This window comes from Myotis brandtii, unplaced genomic scaffold, assembly GCF_000412655.1.
Source record: "Myotis brandtii unplaced genomic scaffold, ASM41265v1 scaffold482, whole genome shotgun sequence".
NCBI lineage: Eukaryota > Metazoa > Chordata > Mammalia > Chiroptera > Vespertilionidae > Myotis > Myotis brandtii.
In genome coordinates, this window is record NW_005368420.1 from 498,134 (window position 1) to 519,306 (window position 21,173).

The 21,173-nt window shown below is 49.8% G+C and overlaps 2 protein-coding genes across 2 annotated transcripts in view; one reads left to right on the plus strand and one right to left on the minus strand.

Moving 5' to 3' along the window:
- The window catches only part of BRAP (BRCA1 associated protein), a gene marked incomplete at its 5' end in the record, with an annotated part of 76,872 nt that overhangs the window by 6,997 nt on the left and 48,702 nt on the right, over positions 1 to 21,173 (plus strand). The window lies entirely within an intron of this gene.
- Positions 5,251 to 21,173, minus strand: part of ACAD10 (acyl-CoA dehydrogenase family, member 10) — a 31,922-nt gene continuing 15,999 nt past the window's right edge. Inside the window, exons 10-20 of the mRNA XM_014547707.1 lie at positions 20,211 to 20,356; positions 18,018 to 18,191; positions 15,420 to 15,820; positions 13,179 to 13,319; positions 12,333 to 12,470; positions 12,142 to 12,232; positions 11,109 to 11,267; positions 10,326 to 10,498; positions 7,701 to 7,844; positions 6,635 to 6,712; positions 5,251 to 6,078 (exon numbers count right to left, since the gene is read on the minus strand). Of these exons, the coding sequence (XP_014403193.1) occupies positions 5,938 to 6,078; positions 6,635 to 6,712; positions 7,701 to 7,844; positions 10,326 to 10,498; positions 11,109 to 11,267; positions 12,142 to 12,232; positions 12,333 to 12,470; positions 13,179 to 13,319; positions 15,420 to 15,820; positions 18,018 to 18,191; positions 20,211 to 20,356 (1,786 nt within the window). The 3' untranslated portion in view covers positions 5,251 to 5,937. The remainder of the gene's footprint in view (positions 6,079 to 6,634; positions 6,713 to 7,700; positions 7,845 to 10,325; positions 10,499 to 11,108; positions 11,268 to 12,141; positions 12,233 to 12,332; positions 12,471 to 13,178; positions 13,320 to 15,419; positions 15,821 to 18,017; positions 18,192 to 20,210; positions 20,357 to 21,173) is intronic.

A 21,173-nucleotide genomic window follows, 5' to 3' on the forward strand; every position in this document is an offset into this window, starting at 1 on the left:
TCCTCCGGCGTGGCCCCGCGTGTGTGCGATGGCCCGACCTCGCGATTGCAGCGACGGAACCTAAGGTGTACAGGCCTGCACCGCAGCGCCCCTGGCCTGACTTCCGGGCCTTGCACTAGTGGGAGAGGCCGACGTTAACCCGAAGGCGAGCGGTTGCAGATGGTGCAGGGATGAGAAGGGAATGAACTGGGTGAAGACAGGGTTGGGCAGAAGGCATTGATTTTTAGGTCCCATGGCCAGGAAGTGGCATGTGAGGCCTGGATTGTAAAGTGAAAGATCTAGGAGCATTGCAGGGGGAGGGAGCAGCAAGTGCAGGGGCCTGGAATTGGGATCACCCTGGCACGTGTTAGAGAAATGGAAAGAATGGAGCCAAGTGAACTAGGGGAGAGTGTCGGGAGGGGAGGTGAGGAGGAAGGTGGGCGGGGCCACGGCAGGTATGGCCTTAGAGGTGGTGGTAAGGAGTTTTAGAACGGAAGGATGACTTCATCTGCCTCTTAAACTTACTGATTTCTTTGTCTGTGGAGAATGGACTACAGGAAGGCAGGGGTGGAAGTTAGGATCTCGCAAACTGTTTTATTCCATGGACATCCGGGGCTGGGCACTGAGGATGCTGGGAGGAGTGAGACGTGTTGAATAGTGAGGAGGATGGTTACTTGTCAAATGTGTGCATTCCAGCCAGATAACTGTCAGCAGAAGCCCGAGGAAGAGGTGAGGACACCTGGCAGGAGGTTTCCACAGCAGAGGAGCAGAGGAAAGGGACACATCCAGGCAAGTGCCTGGGTTGCTGTTTGAGGCTCCAGCCCCTGGACTGAGGCCAAAGAGGTGGCCCAAGGCCCAGCTATGAAGTACCAGGCAAAGGTGTTGATCCACAGTCTGAAAGAAACCAGCAGTGTGTGTGTGGTTTCTTGTTTCCTTTGAAGCGCTAGTGTGATTATCAAAAGGACATCATAATAGTTAACAGAGCTGCCAAAGCAAATATGCCGTGAAAGTCCAGTGCCTACCGCATCCAGTCCCTGTTCCCATTGAGACACTCGTTCCCCTACAGGCGAAAGGAGGGACCCGGGCACTTTTCTTTGTGTGACTCTGATGTCAACACCTGATTCCCCAAGTCACAACCAGAGGAGAAAAAAGCATTAAGGTTGGCACATGGGAAAGTTTTGTGGGCTGAGTCCTGTTTCATTAGCTAGAATTCAGTATTTCCATTCCTCCATGTATAGGAGTCTGGGGAAGTCCGTCAAGCTGTATGCCCAGAAGGGAGGGGAAATAGGTTTGGAGATCTGTTGCAGAGATAAACTGAAAAATGAGTCTCTCTGTCTCCTCTGAATGCATCCCCAGCCCCACCTCCTCTTTCCCAAAACAGCTTGCTTTTCACTTAATAATGTGTGTGGGAGATGGTTCTGTAACAGCACACAGGAGCGTCTCATTTTCTTTAACAGCTACACAGAACGCCATCAGATACATGTATCATTTTCATTTAATGAATTTCCTGTGGGTGGACACATTTAGCTTGTTCCCAATCTTTTGCCAACTCAAACAACTCAGAAATGTATATCCTTGACATACTTGAGAAAGTCATAAAAATAGAACCGCTAAGTCAAAGGATATTTACAATTTAAATATAGATGTTATGATATTACCCTTCATAGAGGTTTGATTTATGCCCCGTCTGCTGTCATGACTGACTTTCCTCACACCTTCAGGGATACATTTTATCAGATGATTTTAGCTTTGCTAATCAGGTGAAAAACAACATTTCTCTATCAAATGAATTTACATGTATCTTCTTAGGAGTGAGCTTGAGCGTCTTTGCCTATACTAGTGTGAAGCCACCTGTTCATCCTCTGCTATAAACTGTTCATTGTTTCATCAGACTGATTGTTGGTTTCTTTAAAATTGATTTGTAGGTGTTTTATAGATATCAAGGCAATTAACATTAGGCCTGTCATATTTGATGCAAATACTTTCTGCCAATCCTCATGTATCTTCTTTAGTTTATGCCTTTTGTTTTTGTTTTACAGGGTTTTTTTTTTTGGGGGGGGGGTTTGTTTTGTTTTGGTTTGGGTTTTTTTGCCAATGCTTTCTTTTTTTGCTGCTGTTGTTAATCCTCACCTGAGGATATTTTTTCCCATTGATTTTTTAAAATATATTTTTATTGATTTCAGAGAGGAAGGGAGAGGGAGAGAGAGATAGAAACATCCATGATGAGAGAGAATCATGGATTGACTGCCTCCTGCACGCCCCACACTGGGGATGGAGCCCACAACCCAGGCATGTGCCCTGACCGGGAATCGAACCATGATCTCCTGGTTCATAGGTGGACGCTCAACCACTGAGCCACGCCGGCCAGGCTTTTCCCATTGAATTTTAGAGAGAGTAGAAGGGAGGGAAGGAAGGAGAAGCATCGATGTGCTGAAGACCTAATATAATTGTAGCTCATGCGGCTCAGTCTGTCCAAATCATTAATAAAAACTTAATAGTACTTAATTTTAAAAATTTTGCAGGTGGTTCATTTGGAGCCCTCTGCAGTGTTAGGCACTGTGAGCTGGCTGCTGGCCTCCTTAAGTACTTAATGTAACTCTCAACCTAGATTTCTCCCTGACAGTCTATATTGGCTCTTCTCTCTTTTCCACCATTCTTTCTGCTTTCTTACTCTTAAATTCTTTGTTCTGATTGTTTTTTAAATCTCTTTTTCTCTAGGTTCAACTTTCTCTCTTGTTCTCCACTATCCCTCATCTGTGGACTCATTGCCAGAAATGGAGCTGAAAAAAGCAAAGTATCCTTAGAGGGCCAAAGAGTGAGGAGAATAGCCATGTGGCCCCACACAGGGCAGTATAAATACAGACCTAGATGTCTCTGAGGTTCTCAATTAACACTTCAGCCGTGGGCCTGTGCAGCATTTTGCTCTGACTACAGACAGGCCCTGGCATCCTCAAGGCCTCCCTAGGGAACCCTGAAGGCCTGGGTGCTAACAGACAAGGGCCATCTCTAGGCAACCACAGAGGAGAACACTGGAACCTGTTCTTTCAGCATAACTTCTAGCTGCTGTCCTGAAGGGGCCCCACCCAAGTGAATTGCTTGGAATTGTCTCTTTCCGCCTCTGTAGGGTTATTCTGGAGTTATCTGAAGTCAGCACTTGGCAACACAGGCAGTTTGTGAATGCCAAGACCACAATTCAATGCAGGGGGGATGAGGAGAAGGAAGAGCAGGAAAGGATGAAAAATCCCACCAGAGTTGGCATCTTTGGTGGAACCCTGTGGTCCTGTGACTGGCGCAGGACTGCTGGGGAGGGCTCAGTCTAGCCCCCTTGTTTGCCAAGATAGCAGCAGAAGAGTGTGTTCAATTGCTTTGGGGCAGAATACTGCTGAGAGAGGAAAAGTCATAAGTATGTTATGATCACATTTTGTTCCTTTCCCCAAGACAGGCTAATAAGGCAGGTCCAACCACGTAGGGATGGTGCCAAGATGTGCTCCACAGATAAACTGGTCAGGCACGATCATCACCCCAAGCTCACTCATGCCCAAGCATGCACCCCCAATCGCACACTCACTTCCACTCCAGAGAAGCACAGTGCCCAGGGCATCACCAGATCGCTTACCGCGTTTGGCCAAGCAGAAATGCCCATTGTTTGCTGAAGGTGCAGAGGATCTTTGGATCCTTTATTCATATCTTCTGAAGGCCCTGCCCACCCTTCCTTTTATCTTTTTAAAAATTTTGCAGGTGGTGCATTTGGAGCCCTCTGCAGTGTCAGGCACTGTGAGCTGGCTGCCGGCCTCCTTTCTTCCTCTTTGTCCGGGTGAACTTTGAGGAACAGGGGATATTTTTAAACTCAAATCAAGCCCTGTCAAACCACTACCTAAACTCACTGTGTTGTCACATTTAGAATCAACAGCAAACTCCTGACCAAGGTCCATGTGGCTCCTCATAGCCGAGCAGCTCCTACTGTCTCTGCTCCTCGTCCCAGACACACTGGGCGACATCCCAGCTCCCCGGGGCCTCTGCATTCCCAGCTCCTTCTGGAGCACCCTGCCCCGTCTTGTCATGCAGGTCTGGAAAGAGCGCTCCCCTGAACCCCCAGCTCCCCAACTGCTGGCAGTGCCTACCACACCGCCCACCACAGTCTCGCCACTCACCACCACCCCCCACTCGAGATGTGAGCTCTGAGAGCAGCAACTTTGCCTGCTTTTGTTTCCCGCACAATCCCCAAGGCAAGGACGGTGCCGGGGCCCAGAGCTGGGGTACGCTGACAGTGTGAGTGGAACAGTTCAACAGAACTGGAGACCTGGCTGAGGGCTGGAGCCGTGTCCCCGTGACTTGACCTTCTGCAGGAGGTGCTCGCTGCCCCACCTTTGCAGCAGAGTATCTGAGGGAGGCATGGGTCACCCTGCAGCATGGCTCGTTTTCATCTCTGCAGCCGCACTAGCCTGTGAACTAGTTAAGCAAGGTTAACCTCAGAGACCACAGGAGAATTTGAGGGGCATGTGCTATGTCAGGCACTGGCCAAGGCAGCCAGACACCCTCCTTCCTGCTGAGGCCTGGAGCAAGAGCTGAGGCTGCTGGAAACCCGACAGATTTTGCAAAAGGTTCTTTACCAGTGTGGCTGGTGCTGTGCTAGCATTAGTGTGAGGGCTTCAACTTAACTTGACCTTTCATGAGCAACAAGCATTGTGGTTGGAGAGGGCCTGCCTCCCCAAATCATTGGGGAGCCCTTTCACCAGCCCCCCAAGACTCTCCAGTACCCTGAAGGCACGTGGCTCTGGCTGACGTGGGTGGGCACTCTTGGGTGAAGCAGCAGACTAGGGGGACGGTCCCCACCCATCTGGTCTGACCTGAAATGGGCCAGATCCCCATGAATTATGAGATTAGCAGACGGGGTCCTAGCAGCTCGAGGCTTATCTCTGCAAGCTTCCTGGGCTCCTGGGGCATCCATTTCGGGAAGAACTCAGACCTCAAGTAAGTGAGCATTACTACCCTCTTCCCAGGGGAGGTCGCTGCTCTCTACATTGTAATGGCGTATAATCTGCCACCTCCCCTCCCCCAACATGTTCTGACTACGGCGTGGATGGGACTGGGGAAGGCACAGGGGTCCTCAGAAAGCCATAGTCCTTTGGTGACATTCACATGAGCAGTGGTGGTGGCCCATGTGTGGGCCAATGCCCTGGGCAGGATCCTGTGTAAACACAAGTGTGAGGAGACAAATGACTCTCTGAGACAGAGGGCTGACGTGTGAGCCTTTATTCTCTCTTTTAAAAAATCTTTTGTTGAAAGTATTACATGTCTCCTTGAACCTTTATTCTCAATTCCTTTTGTATTACATATAAACATTCATGAAGTCTCTGAGATGTATTTTCTTACTCTTTTGTGTTCCAAAAGCCCCTTTACAAAATATCTTAATTAGTGTTCTGTGTTGTGGATATTCAAACAAAGAAAATCAGATGGCAGTGGCTTCATGATTTCGGTTTCATTTTCCCAGCAGCCATCGGCCTGGGTTCTCAGATGCAGCCCATCATGGCTGCCCCTCGGCTCGAGGGGAAGGGTCCCACAGAGCAGGAAGCCCCCCGTATCGGGGTGCAAGCACAGGTACACCATCCAGCAGGGCTCCTACTATTTACCCAGATCCCCACAACCTTAGCACACCACTGCCAGAGAGAGGGCGCACGGGCTGCCTGCCCAGAACTGAGACTAGAGACCAGCTTCCCAGGCTCTGTCCCGACCCCCAGCTCTCAGCCAATGCCCTTCCTCCTTGCCTGACACCCCGACCCGGGGCTTCTCACAGAAACGCCTTCTGTGGGGACCCAGAAAGGTGTGTGCAGTGACTGTCCCAGGATTCAGCTGCCGACAGGGTGCAAAAATCACATGTAGCAGGCCTTTCAAAACGCATCATTGAGTGTTTGGGTGTCTCGGCCGGCAGGGACGTTCTGGCTCCTGCTGTCCTGCAGCCTAAATGCGGTTCTTCAACTCCATCTTGGCCACCGCCGCCCGGTGCACCTCGTCAGGGCCATCCGCAAAGCGCAGCGCTCGGGCCCAGGCGAAGAACTGAGCCAGCGGATAGTCGCCGCTCAGCCCTGCTGCTCCGAAGGCCTGGCAGACAGGGCAGAGGGAAGGAAGCCCCGGTGAGCCCTCATCTGAGAGCCCCGGGAACCGTGTCCTGCACAGAATGGCTCAGAACACCTGTGTGACAACACCTGTGGAAGACGTCAGGTGGGGCCACACTTGCCGTCCCATGGACACCAGTCCCCTCACACCCGCTCTGGTAAATAACTTCTGCCACCGGGAAGTCTACATGGGGGCTAGGGGCTAAGATTTGGGAAGGAGACATCCCGCATGGCTAGGAGGCAGGGCTCTGGTGTAACAAGGACCAAGTTCCCATAAATCTGAGATCAGCTACCTCCAAGCCAAGTAACCCTCGACAAGCCACTTCACTTTTCTGTGCCTCTGTTTCCTCATATTCTAAGTGGGAGTAGGAATGTGGCCGCCCATGCAGGGTTGTCCCGAGGCCGAAGGAAAACGACATGCGTGGTGAGTGTGTGACAACAGGCGACTGTTGGAGTTTACAGGAGGTGGGGCAGCTGAAGGTGAGGGAGCTCTGCATGTGTTGTAAGTGGTTCAAAGAGCCCGCGGTCCACAGCCTGCTCACCTGAATAGCACGATCAATCACGCGGTACGCCATGGATGGGGCCACCATTTTAATCATAGCAATATCCAGCGCTGCAGCCTGCAAGGAAGAGGAGATGAGAGTAGACGGGCAGGATGCTTAGAGGAATAAGCAGTTTCACGGGAGCTACAGAAACATTGGCCAGAACAGAGACCTGAGGTCCATCTGGACCACAAGCTCTGTGAGGCAGCCCATGCCCAGCACCTGGGAGGAGGGAAGCGCAGTGGTGGAGACGGTGAGGGTGACTCAGGATGTGGTGAGGTGTGAGCAGGTGCCTGGTCAAGGACAGACTCGGGCACGCAGATGTCTTCCCAGATGATGGGGAGCATCACCAGCTCACTCCGAAGGCAGAGTGGGGAGTGGCCTGTGCTTTGATCACAGTGTCAGCCAGCTCCAACCTGACAGTGGACCTTGACCAACCAGGGCTCTGGAGACCAAGCTGCAAGACTCTGCCCTGTGTTGGAGCATTGGCACCAGGCCCGAGAGCCTCCACCATACCCAGCACTAGAGCGCCAAGGAGCTGGGAATTTGAGCCTGTGTCATCCCCCCTCACTACTGAGGCCTCTTGGCTAAGGGTTAAAGGCTGTCCCACGGAGAGCTGGAGAGGGCAGAGATCAATCGTGCCATTCAAGGCGCTCAGAAAGCCATTTAAGGAATAATGTCAGGGTTGAAAATAAAGCTGCTCTTGTGGTGAATTCTTAGCCTGCCTGATGCCTGCACTGACAGGGCCTCGTAGTCTAGGCTGGGGCAGAGCTGAGGCCAGGGGGCCGTGTGACCCTGTCAGGCCCACTGTCTTGGGCCCCAAAGTTCACTGGCTCAGTAAATGGGGAGCCCAGTCCTATTTTAGTGTGCCTTTTCCATGTTTGAAAAGCTGCCCAAACAGTTCTAAGCAGAGTTGAAGCAAAGTTATTAATGTCAAGAAGCCAGGCTCTTTCTCCAGGGTTTGCTGAGTGGGGAAGGCAGGCCAGTGGTTGTAGATTCCCAGAACGGATTCCCTCATGTGACCGACCTCAGGACCCATCATCTGTGAGGCCCCTTGGCCTCCTACCTTATTTCCTACCACATCCATGAGGTGCGCAGCTTTCAGCACCAGCAGCCTGGCCTGCTCAATCTCCACACGCGACTGGGCGATGTCTGCCAGGAGCGTGCCCTGCTCCACCAGGGGCTTCCCAAAGGCTACACGGGACTTCACCTGTGGACACAAGAGACACAGCTTGAGACACCCGCAGAGGAGGGGTGTGGCGTGCACAGGAGAGGGCAGGGAGCGGAAGCAGGAGTGTGTAGCTCAGCCAGTGTGCCAGCCCTCTAGCCACAGTCCATTTCCAGGGAGAAGATCCAGATGCAGACAGCATTCATGTATATTGCAGAGCCAGTCAACGTGGTGGCTGCACAGGTTACTTCCAGGAATTCCTTTACTCCAGCAATTCAGCCCCTTCTGGGTGTCAGACAGGAACAGTTCTTTTGGATCTGAGCCAGCATCTGGCCCAGGGCTATTCTGAGAATTAGGTGATGACTGTGGGCACCTCACACAGGTGAGGGAGGGTGCCCTCTGCTGACCAAGGCCCAGCTTTGCATCTGGGTGCCATGGTGGGCAACTGTTATTGCAAAGGACACCAGCAATCAGAAAAGCTTATAAGGGATTCTTTTATGTTGTTGTTAGTTTAGTTTTATTAATTTGTTTTAACTAAAAACAATATATATATATATTATACCTCATGGCAGAAAAAGTATAAATTTTCAGATAAAAATAGAAACACCTGTTATCCTATCATCTAGTTAGTTACAGTGGCTATTTGGTGGCTATTCTTCTAGACTTTTTGTATGCATCCTATATAATAAAAGCCTAATATGCTGTGTCTGGTCGTCCAACCAATCGAAGCATAATATGCTAATGATATGCTAAGGCCCTCACCCGCTTGCTATGACGTGCCCTGACCACCAGGGGGCAGACTTTCGACCAGTCAACTAGTCGCTATGATGTGCACTGACCACCAGGGGGCAGATGCTCCAACTGGTAGGTTAGCTTGTTGCTGGGGTCCAGCCAATCAGGACTGAGCGAGATGTGCTGGACACACCCTGGAGCCCTCCTACGGTCCCTCACCAGCTGGCCAACCTCCTGCGTCCCTCCCCAGCCTCAATCGTCCACCAGTGGGGTCCCTGGGCCTGGCCTGCGCCCTCTTGCAATCTGGGACCCCTCAGGGGATGTTGGAAAGATGGTTTCAGCCCAATCCCGCAGGCCAGGCCAAGGGATCCCACTGGTACACGAATTCATGCACCAGGCCTCTAGTTTTTTAATAAAAGTAGAGTCATACTCTATGGCTTTGTAGCCTGCTTCTTTTCATTTAAGAGTATACAGGAACATCTCTCTATGTTAAGAAATAGATTTCGCCGAAGCCGGTTTGGCTCAGTGGATGGAGCGTCGGCCTGCGGACTCAGGGGTCCCGGGTTCGATTCCGGTCAGGGGCATGTGCCTGGGTTGTGGGCGCATCCCCAGTGGGAGATGTGCAGGGGGCGGCTGGTCGATGTTTCTCTCATCGTCGATGTTTCTGACTCTCTATCTCTCTCCCTTCCTCTCTGTGGAAAATCAATAAAATATATTTAAAAAAAAAAAAAAAAAATGTTTCTAACTTTCTATCTCTCTCCCTTCCTTTCTGTAAAAAATCAATAAAATATATTTTAAAAAAAGAAAAAAAAGAAATAGATTTCTACAGATTCATTCTGGAATTTCTGTGCGTGCCTATACCAGGGTTTATCTGACCAGGCTCTAATTATTAGTCTTACCGACTGTTCCCAACATTTTGCTATTATGCTCAGTGCTGTGGTGAACCTCCTAGTATCAAATCTTTTGTAGACTCCTAGTTAGTCCCTTGCGGCCAAGTCCTGCGTGTGCAGCTGCCACGTCAGTGCCCCGTCCTCCTGAAGACTGGGACAAAGAATGCTCTGCAGCAAGGCTGGTCTGCATTCCAGTGGAGGGTGGGGCTGAAGTGCCATTCTGAGTCCTTAGAGAAGAGCATTTTATTCAGGGAGGAAAAAATTGGTCAGCCTCAACTCAAAAGGCTGTAAATCACAGATGTTTGCTCAGTAATCCAAATGCACTGCATTGCCTCTGATCTTCATGTAGTTTCTTATGAGAGATTTGTTTGGTCTCAAGGGTTTGCTTCAACTTTGTGGAATCGATACCACTGATATGAATGATCACTCCCAGCAAAAGCTCTCTGTTTCGTGGGCTTCCAGTCTTTGAAGGGGGTCGCAACAGAACAGTTTTCTGGACATGCTCAGGGAAGAGGATGGTACAGAGCTAGCGGCTGGAACTCCAGGGACATAAGCCACTGACGAGGGTTCTTTCTGGTATCTGATTTTTAAAGATGAGTGAGTAGCAGGAATGGCCCTTTGCAGCCTATGCCCCTTTGGACCTTGGAACCTTGCCCTCTGCTGCTACAGAGCCCAGCCTTTTCCTTCTGGCCACCTCAACAGAGTAAGACCCATTCTACTCCGACTTTCAAACTTCAGCACAATAGCAGATGCAAAGCAAAGAGGGACACAGCTTCCTGGCAAGAACGTCACCTTGCTTCACCTGCTAAGTCAGCTCTCAGAAAACAGTTAGGATTTAAGGTCCGACAGCAGAGAGACAGCAGGCCCTGGGTCAGATCCAAACGCAAGGGGAAGCACTCACGCGGGCCTTCATGAGCGCCAGGGCCCTCTCTGAGTGCCCGATCAGCCGCATGCAGTGATGGATCCTGCCGGGACCCAGTCGGCCCTGGGCGATCTCAAAGCCTCGGCCAGGGCCCAGGACCATGCTCTCCTTGGGCACGCGCACCTGCTCAAACAGGACTTCACCGTGGCCACCTGAAAGATCCAAACGGTTCCTCCTGAGAGATCCACCTACCTATCCACGTTGGATGCGTTTATCCCTTGCCTCAGTTCTAGTCACCTGCTGGCAACTCTCCTGCCTTTTACTCAGCCTTCTAACTGGGTCATGGTTGGGGAGTAGGGCAGGAAGGAGCCTATCAAAGATGGAAAAATAATCACTGACTTACAATATCAAATGAATAGTCTGCCATGCCTCTTCTAAAACGTAGTGACTACTGTAAGCGAACCTTCCTGGGAGTATGGGACTCTAACTGTGTAGCGATCCCTCAGTCACTGAAAGGAAACACGTGAATGCTGTTAGCAGACGGAAGAGGACCTCCAGCCTGGTCAGCTGATCTAGAAGAGAAGGTTTGGAGTGCACTTCCTACCACTGTCCTGAGTGACCATTTATCTCACAGATTCGGGCTCATCTTCTGAGTTTAGAAAGCTTAAATGCCTGTATGGAATTTGCCTGTGTGGTTGATATTTTGGAAATGAAAGGCAGGAGCATGTGGCCCTCCGAATGTCATCATGCCCTCAGAGGTGCCGCATCCAGATGTTTCCCAGGCCCAGACTCATACACAGACAGAGAGGTGTGGGGGCTAACCTGGCGCATCATCCAGCCCATACACCGTCAGAGGCCGAATGACTTTTATCCCCGGGGCATCCATGGGAACCAAAAGCACGGACTGCTGCCGGTGGCGTGGGGCGTGCGGATCTGTTTTCCCCATGAACACACAGAGTTGGCAGCGAGGATCCAGGATGCCTGCCAGGAAAGGAGAGAGACACACCCTCACCATCCGACGCCAAGGCCATCAGATCTCTTCACAGACGCAGTCCTGGTCCAGGAAAGCCAAAGCCAGCAGCCGACAGAGCTCTTTAAGACTCACATAATCAGATGCCTACGTGCAGGCCTGGACCAGGAATGAGAGCAGCTGGTTTTCGTCCCAGTGAGGAATGAATCCAACATCATAAGAGCAATTTTTTAAAAAGCGCCATGCAGAGTTGAAAAATATAAAGACAAGAGGCAGAAAACTGGTACTCTGTCCCTGGCAGCGTTCTGCTGTTCCCACAGACGGTGTGAACATAATGGCTTTGGGCACGGGCTTCAGAATCAGGCAAACCCTGAACTCTGGATTCCCTACTTTCTTGTCAGGGGGGAGCTGGTACCTTCCATCACTTCTCTGACCTAGTTTCCTCCTCTGTAAAGTGGGGATGGGAATGATAATATGACCTCCTGGGGAGGTGTGGGACTCAGTGAGGTGTGGTTCATGCAGCGCCTATGGAGGGCCCTGCAGAGTCAGCTTGCGATGAATGGTGGGTTATCACTAGCTTTCTGATGCAGCCCCCTGACCTCGCAGCAAGGAGAAGCCACTGAGGAAGTGACCTTCTGCCTCTCCGAGGGTAGGATGAAGAGAGCGGGGAGTGGGTGAGAGGTTTCTAGAACTGTCCCCGGTGCGGTCATCCTGGCCCACGCAGAACCTCCGGTTCTCCTGGCGTTGGCTGGGAGCACAGAGACGGAATCTCTTTTGCATCAACTGGGAATGAAGCTGCTGTCCTGCTTCAGCAGGGCACAGAGAGACATGCTCATCACACAGACCCACTGAAGTGTGACTGAAAGATGATTTTAGGCCAAATACCTGAGATCCACCACTTGTGACCGTTGATGACATAGAAGCCATCCTCCTCTCTGATGGAAGACTCAATGTTGGTGGCATCTGATGAGGCAACCTGAGTGAGAGCACACTCCACTTAGGATGGCAAGGTTCCCCACGCGGAGTCCATCTGGGCCTGGCGAGGGTGTGGCCCGATAAGCCCCTGTGGGTGGTACCTGGGGCTCAGTCATAGCAAAACAGGAGCGGGCCTTCCCCTCCAGCAGCGGAGTCAGCCAGCGGGCCTTCTGCTCCTCGGTGCCGTAGCGCACCAGGAGCTCCATGTTCCCCGTGTCTGGAGCAGAGCAGTTAAATATCTGAAAAGGAAAAGCATGAAGGTGACTCTCATGTCCATATTTAACACTTCAGATACCCAGGAACAGGGCATCTTCCAAGTCACAGGCCCTCTGACACCCTGAGTAAAAGTTCTTCCTCTGCCCTGACCAGTTTGGCTCAGTAGATAGAGCGTCGGCCTGCGGACTGAAAGGTCCCAGGTTCGATTCCGGCCAAGGGCATGTACCTTGGTTGCGGGCACATTTCCAGTAGGAGGTGTGCAGGGCTGATCGATGTTTCTCTCTCATCGATGTTTCTAACTCTCTATCCCTCTCCCTTACTCTCTGTAAAAAATCAATAAAACATATTAAGGAGGAAAAAAAGTTCTTCCTCTTCCCAGAGAAACGCAAAGACACAGACATTCTGAAGATAGTATTTCAGAGCCTATAAAGCCCAGCCATCGACCTCCTTTGTTGGAAGGAGTCTGGAGCTAGTGGGCTGGAGACTCAGACGCCAGCCAGGCTCATGCCTCACACGGCTCCCGTCTTCCCAGAAGACTCCAGCGCTAGCTGCTTTCCTGCTCTGTCCAGCCACCTGGCCATAGCTGCCCTCCCTCACTGGAAAATTTAAGTTTGTATCTGGGCTCCTGAGTCCAGCCCGAGCTGGAGGAAATGCTATCTGCCCAGGAGGGTGACCCACAGGCTATGGGGGACAAGGACATCCTCACACACGGAGAACATCACAGAAGGTACCTCGGGAGCATACAGAGACATGCCCATGAGTTCACACAGGTGCGCATACTCGACGTTGGTCAGTCCTGCTCCGTATTTTCTCTCGGGATCAGTCTCCAAGGGTAGGAAAAGGTTCCAAAGTCCTTTGGCCTTGGCTTTCTCCTAGCATGGGAAAAAGAGTCAGGGAAGCAGAGTGGATGGCTTAGTTTCATTTTGGCCTGTGACCAATGATGAAAGGGACCGGAGGGAAGAGGAAAGACAGCCAAAGATGAGGTGTGTGCCAAAAATAATTATGTGAGTCCGCACCATCGGCTGGATCTGGAGGTGGCATGAGCCCGAGGAGACCTGGGACGGCCAGGTCCTGGCATTGACGGCAGCCGTCAGTTCACTCCCCCAGTCTGTACTTCCCAGACTCCCCTCTGCCCCACCTGCCATCACCGTTGGCATGACTAATGTCATGACAAATCTGAGAACAAGCTCCATGTGGACAGGAGACTGGGGGTTCCTCAGCACACCTGATAGGGACCAGGCCCAGTACACTTGTCTGCAGCCCCAGTGGCTCTGCTCTGGTGCATGAGGAGAACCCTGAATCAGCATCCACTGTCTTCTGAAGCTGTGTCTTTAGCCCCCCTGTCCATGTTAGCAGCTTGATAACAGCCTTGGCTCCTTAACTGACCCTGAGCTGGCTTCTGTGGCTTGCACCATGACTGTAGTCCAGGGATGGGGAACCTTTTGAGCTCGGCGTGTCAGCATTTTGAAAAACCCTAACTTAACCCTGGTGCCGTGTCACATATAGAAATTTTTTGATATTTGCAACCATAGTAAAACAAAGACTTATATTTTTGATATTTATTTTATATATTTAAATGCCATTTAACAAAGAAAAATCAACCAAAAAAATGAGTTCGCGTGTCACCTCTGACACGCGTGTCATAGGTTCGCCATCACTGCTGTAGGCTGAGACACCAGTGTCCCTCAGGCAGGCGGAGGGCAGACAAATTACGGTGCACCCACACTGCAGAACCCCTCGGAGGTCGATCTCCAGGGGCTGGCATGCAAAGGTGATATATCGTAGAGTCAAATAAGAAAGCAGGAGATTCGAATGTATAGGATGACTCCATTAAAACATAGGAATAAGCCCGGCCAGTGTGGCTCAGTGGTTGAGCATCAACCTATGAACCAGGAGGTCACAGTTCGATTCCCGGTCAGGGCACATGTCTGGGTTGTGGGCTCAATCTCCCCAGTAGGGAACGTGCAGGAGGCAGCCGATCAATTATTCTCTCTCATCATTGATGTTCCTATCTCTCCTTCTCCCTTCCTCTCTGAAATCAATAAAATATATTTATATATTTTACAGAGAGGAAGGGAGAGGGATAGAGAGTCAGGAACATCGATGAGAGAGAAACATCGATCAGCTGCCCCCTGCAGGAACATCGATGAGAGAGAAACATCGATCAGCTGCCCCCTGCACACCCCCCACTGGGGATGTGCCCGCAACCAAGGCACATGCCCCTGACTGGAATCGAACCTGGGACCCTTCAGTCCGCAGGCCGACGTTCCATCCACTGAGCCGAACCGGTCAGGGCTCAATAAAATATATTTAAAAACAAAAACAAAAACCCCACATAGGAATAATAACATATGTTAGTATATGATAGAAAAAAGAAGTTGGGAGCCTAATACACCAAATTGTTGACAGTGGTTATCTCAGCAGGGGAGGGTGTTAGAGAATTCTTTCTATGTTATGTACTTTGTCACGTTTGAGCTTTGGTTAATTTTGCAATAGGTTTGTAATTAGAAAAAAGTGATAATGCTATTTTTTTAAGTAGATGATGGCTGTATCATAGGCAAATATGTGCTCCTGAAGATCTCAACTTAAAAACTAAGACATGACCAATCCTGACAGAACAGTGTGTGTTTCCGTTTTTCAGCTAAAGTGGTGTCGCCATGAGACAAGAGCATAAGCAGTTTATAACTGATTTGGCCCTTTAGCTTTGACATTATAAATTCTTTAAAGAGAGGCTTTATTAACTGATGTCTATAATATCACTGTTCCAAATTTACTAATTCAAATATGCATAATAAGCCCACCTGCCCCGGTGTCATAAACCATAGACCAGGAATGGTGGTGGTGGAAAGCAAAGGTAGTTCAGCTCAGCCCGCTCTCTTCACTGCCTGGGGAGGGGACAGATCTGCCCGGTGAGCGAGCTGATGCTCTGCCACTGTGACAGGGTCTTACTGACCCTCGAAAGGCTGCTTTACCTTGAGATCCTCGACCAGTGGGGAAGGGGTCCATCTCTCAGCGGAGGCCTGGTGACGGCGCAGCTCTGGCTCAGCGGGGTACACGTACCGATCCATGAACTGCTTCAGCCGCTCGTATAGCTCCCTGACCGGTGGGGAAAGGCCCTCTGGAGAGATAACCAGAGCTCCCTTTGAGGCATGAGCTGAGGAAGGTTCTGGAAGGGAGATATAACTCCTCGCTCCTGGGGTGCTTGGCAGGGACCGTGGACCAGCCCACGTGTGGTAGGACCTCGTTAATGGCTTTGTGGCCGGCATCTCTTTGAAAATCCGGAATCCTTCTTTGACTGCAAACTCCCAGGCCAGGTCAGACATAAACTCAGTCATCTTTCCACTTTGTTCAGCAGTTGCCGAGCTGGCTTGCCCTAAGCAAAGAAAAACAGTGATTACTCCCAAATCGCCCTTAATACTACTACTAACTCGTGAGAATGTTGTTGTTATTTTAGCAGCTACTACCATTTGCTGAGCACTTGCCATGTACAAGACATGGTGTTAAGTGCTTTACACGTGTTATTATAGCTTATTGGATTCCTGGAGCAATGTGACTGTTTTAATCTTCACTTTAAGACAAGGATTTGCGTCTGAGAGGGAGGAAATGTGCCCAAGCTTTCATTTGTGGGCTGAGATCCAGAAGTTGATCTTGGCTGATGTATTTCCTGCTCTTTCTCTCTTCTTTTCCTAAAGAAACTACATCAGTAACACCCCAATGACTTCCGCTGCCAGCCATGGGCGACAGGAAGCCCTGTGTTACCCTGAGCTGCCCATGCTGTGACATTGGTAATAAGTGTCACCAGTGGCTGGATTAATGACCAGTTTCTGGGCACCATTCTGTTAGATCAACGCCATCACCAGCATCACAGAACTCCCTCTAGTCATGCTCTCACCGTCTCTTGCTTTCTTTAATATGCTCAAGACTTTTTAAAAAAAGGATTAAAAAATTTTAAATTAAGGTACAGTGTACATACACCCTCTTTATGAAGCGTATAATTCTGGGAGTTGAGTCAGGTAACCACCACCTTATCACGACACAGAATACTCCCATCATCCCTACTCCCAGTGTCCCTTTCCCCCCGCCCCTGGTAACACGCATCTCTGTCCCTATAGCTTGTCTCTTCCAGAGTGTCACACACACATCATAGGGTACACCGTCTTTTCAGTGAGGCTTCTCTCAGGGCACCGCACGGAGGCCCATCCACGTTGCTGTGCGGACACTGCCTCCCTGTGGCGGGCCCTTTTACAGCCGGCTCTCCTGGACGGTTTTCCGCATTTCCATGCTCTAAGACAGGGGTCCTCAAACTTTTTTTTTTTTAATATATTTTATTGATTTTTTTTTTACAAAGAGGAAGGGAGAGGGATAGAGAGTTAGAAACATCGATCAGCTGCCTCCTGCACACCCCCCACTGGGGATGTGCCCACAACTTTTAAACAGGGGGCCAGTTCACTGTCCCTCAGACCGTTGGAGGGCCGGACTATAGTTTAAAAAAAAACTATGAACAAATTCCTATGCACACTGCATATATCTTATTTTGAAGTAAAAAAACAAAATGGGAACAAATACAATATTTGTATCTGCACGTGGCCCGCGGGCCGCAGTTTGAGGACCCCTGCTCTAAGACAGCAGTGGCCAACCGGTGGTCCACGGACCACTGATGGTCCGTGAGGTCCGAAAGGTTGGCGACCGCTGCTCTAAGAGACCGTTTCCCTGATTCTCTTTGGACCTTCACGGAGGCCTAGTTTTCTTCTGGCTCCTGCCATGGCCAACTTCTCAAAAGAGCCATTTCATGCAGCTTTGATGTTAAAGATATGCTATTCCTTACAAATTAGGAACCTAATCCATTTGCTCCATAGCAGAGTGCAAACCACAGGACTGCATTTCCCCCTCATTACTCAGACTCAGACTGTACATGCCACCTTGAAAGATGATCAAATTTTTATAAAACTTGGAGAAAGTGAGAGAAGGTAGACATATAGAAAAAACTGGGTGGCCCAAGAAACTCTTAACAGTAGTGTTTAACTTTGAGGTTTAAATATGGCGGAGGCCTGGTGACGGTGTCCAGTGTTTAAATATGGCGCTGAGAAGAAAAGAAAATAATTTTATATCATTCTATATGATTGAACTTATCATGTATGTTTTCACTTTAAAATTTTTATGTATGTTATCTCAAAATTTAAAGTTTAAATATTTTAAAGAACAAAACTATGATAGCCCTAACCGGTTTGGCTCAGTGGATAGAGCGTCGGCCTGCGGACTGGGGGGTCCCGGGTTCGATTCTGGTCAAGGGCATGGTTGCGGGCACATCCTTAGTGGGGAGTGTGCAGGAGGCAGCTGATGGATGTTTCTCTCTCATCGATGTTTCTAGCTCTCTGTCCCTCTCCCTTCCTCTCTGTAAAAAGTCAATAAAAATAAAAACAACTATATGATATATATACTCAATGAAAAATGGTTGAATTAACAGAATCTTAAAGATTCCGGCCAAACCCGTCCCTCTGATGCCTCTGTGGGTCTCCAGGGGAGAAGCTGATTGGGACCCTCGAGCTGGCTCTCCCAGGCCACCCCATTACCTGTGAGCGAGCGCCTGTAGACTCCCTGCAGGATCGCGGCCACTCGGAAAAAGGAGAAAGCCATGTAGAAGTTCCAGTTCTCAGTGGGAGGGATCCCCATGTGAAGACAGTACATTCTGAAATACTCCTCTGCAGTAGGGATGCCCAGCTGAGTCAGATCACAGTCGCGCAAACCTGTGGTGACAGAGCATCCCGGGCAGTCAGTGACCCCCACTCCGCTGTGGCCACAAGAATTTAAATTCTGAAAATCACTTCCTCGCCTGGAAGTTAGCTTCCCAGCCAGTTCAAAGGGTTAGCTCATTATTTCAAGGGTTCTTCCTCCCTCAGACGGCTGGAATCCAGGCATGAGGCTATTAGTCCCAAACTGGCTCTTGGGAGTTTCAGGCTAAATTGGCAGTAAGAGAAGGAATGAGGAGCTTCTCACTCCATCTGGACCACAGTTCAGCGTGGATGCATATTATTTTTGATCAGTCATTTGATGAAGAATGGTATTGAGAGAAAGAGCCCACCATATTATGAAAAAGAAAATTACAACACATAAAACATTTTATAGATCTGCTTCATTTGTAACATTTTCATGGTTCCGAAGCAGGTAATATATTCCATTCCTAGGAATTTATCCTAGGAGTATGCCAAATACACACACACACACACACACACACATTTGTTTTTTCATTTTTGTTTGTTTTGTGTGTTTTTTAATCCTCACCAGAGGATATTTTTCCATTGACTTTTAGAGAGAGTGGGAGAGAGGGAAATACAGAGAGAAATATTGATGTGAGAGAAACACATTGATTGGTTGCCTCCTGCAAGTGCCTGTACCAGGGCCCAGGCTGCAGAGAAGCCTGCAAAATGAGGTATGTGCCCTTGGCTGGAATTGAACCTGACACCCTTAGGTCCGCAGGCTGACACTCTATTGAGCCAAACAACTAGGGCTATATAAGTAAATATATTAATACAAAGTTGTTCACTGCTTTTTTTGTGAAGACAAGGGGTTATATATAAAAAAACTGAAAACAAATTAAATATTCAAATAGGAGTCAAACCAAATGTTTTGTTTAAGTTAATTCTATACAATAAAATCCTATGCCATTATTAAAAACTAGAGGCCTGATGCACGAAGATTTGTGCAAGAATGGGCCGTCCTTCCCCTGGCTGCCTTTGCTCTGGCCGGAGCCACCTTTCCAACTCCATTCTGGCCCAGAGCTGCCTTCCCACACTTCCCAGAGGCCAGGAGCCACCTTTCTGCCTTCCTTCCTCCCCGAGTCGCCTTTCCGCCTTCCCATGCTGCCCAGAGGCCTGGAGCAGCTGGGGTGGTGCGGAACGCCCGTGTTGTCGCCATGGCAACGATGCAAGTATCCCGCCCTGCCCCCGGCTGCTCAGTGCCTGCATATGCAAATTAAGCCACCAGCTTTGTTGGGTTAATTTGCATGTTCACTCTAGATTGGCTGGTAGGCGTCACGAAGGTACGGTCAATTTGCATATTTCTCTTTTATTAGTGTAGATGACTCTGTAGAACAGTGGTTCTCAACCTTCCTAATGCTGCAACCCTTTAATACAGTTCCTCATGTTGTGGTGACCCCCAACCATAAAATTATTTTCGTTGCTACTTCATAACTGTAATTTTGCTACTGTTATGAATCATAATGTAAATATCTGATATGCAGGATGTATTTAGGCAACCCCTGTGAAAGGGTCATTCGACCCTCAAAGGGGTCGCGACCCACAGGTTGAGAACTGCTGCTATAGAAGAAATACTTAATGACATGAAGACATGTCCATAGCATATAATTAAGTGAAAAAAGCAAGTCATGAAATCATATAATTACGTTTTCATTTAAATAAATGTATGAATACACATAGAAAACAGATGACATGAAAAGATTGGCAGTGGTTATCTTTTGTGCCACTGATGATTTTTAACTTTAAGTAAACCCGTATTTTTAATTTTAGAAATTAGTTGTATAGAAGCATAAGCAGTGCCTATGTGCATATCCTTCTCACTTCATAGTCTCTCTGCACCCACTTCCCCCCATTGTGACAAGAATGCATCCCAAAGGCATTTTCCCCCCAAACCGCCTGGACCTCAATTCCGTGCACTAGCCCAGTCACAGCTACTTCTGCTGAGTGGGGCCCAATGCTTTGGGAATGGAGCTGGCTTAATCCCTCCCTCTCCCCACAAGCAGCTCCTACCTCGCAGTATGGGAAAACTCGGTGGCAGGTAGTGAGCCATGCAGCTGTAGGCCACGTCCGAAAGGGGGTCGCCCAAGGTAGAAAGTTCCCAGTCAAAGACAGCAAGCACCTCGGTCTTTTCTGGATGGAACAGCAGGTTGTCCAGCCTGGATAAGCCACAGAAGGAATGGAGAGACAGTACTAAGAAGACGGGTCACTAAGGGTGTACCCTGTGCTGGGCATTTGCTCCTGTGGCTCCTGTGTGCCTCTGGAGCCTGAGCTGCAGGGGCTGTGGTTATAGCCACCTGCTCCCTTGACATCTGGCTCAGCTGGGCTCAGCCAATGGGGCCCCCAGGAGGAGATGGGAAGGGGCCAGCAGGCGGTATTCCTCCCCCACAGGCCACGGCTTTGGTCTGGGAGCCCACTCTACATAGCTAACCTCTCTAGGACCTGGTAATTTCTCCCTCCCTGTGACGGTTTTAAAGCAGGTCTGTACATTCTTTGGCATTCCTTCCACAAAAGAAAGACTCTAATTCTTCGCCTTTTGAAGGAACAGGCGACCTCCTGCCCGGCCCTCTCTCTCAAACACACGCCTTTGGAACCTGAGCCTCCAGGTAAGAAGCCCCGCTACCCAGAAGCTGCCATCCTGGAGAGCCCATGTGAGAAACCAAGAGAGATAGAGAGGCCCTCGGAGTCTAGCTGTTCAGTCTCCTCCGCCCCAGTGCAGGCATGTGAGTGAGCCTTCTGGGTCCAGCCCCGAGCTTCCCAGCCCCGAGCTTCCCAGCCACATAGCCCTGCACAAGCTCTCCGTCCCCAGACAGCAGATTGGCAAATGAAAAACTGCTGTCATGGTTTACAGCCAGTGTTGGAGGCGTGGGTTATGCAGTAGAATAACCGGAGCACAGGCCTGCACCTTCACACCCAGGTGTTTCAATAACCCCGGCAGCTGCACAGAACAGCGCCCCCACCACCCCAGCATGAAGA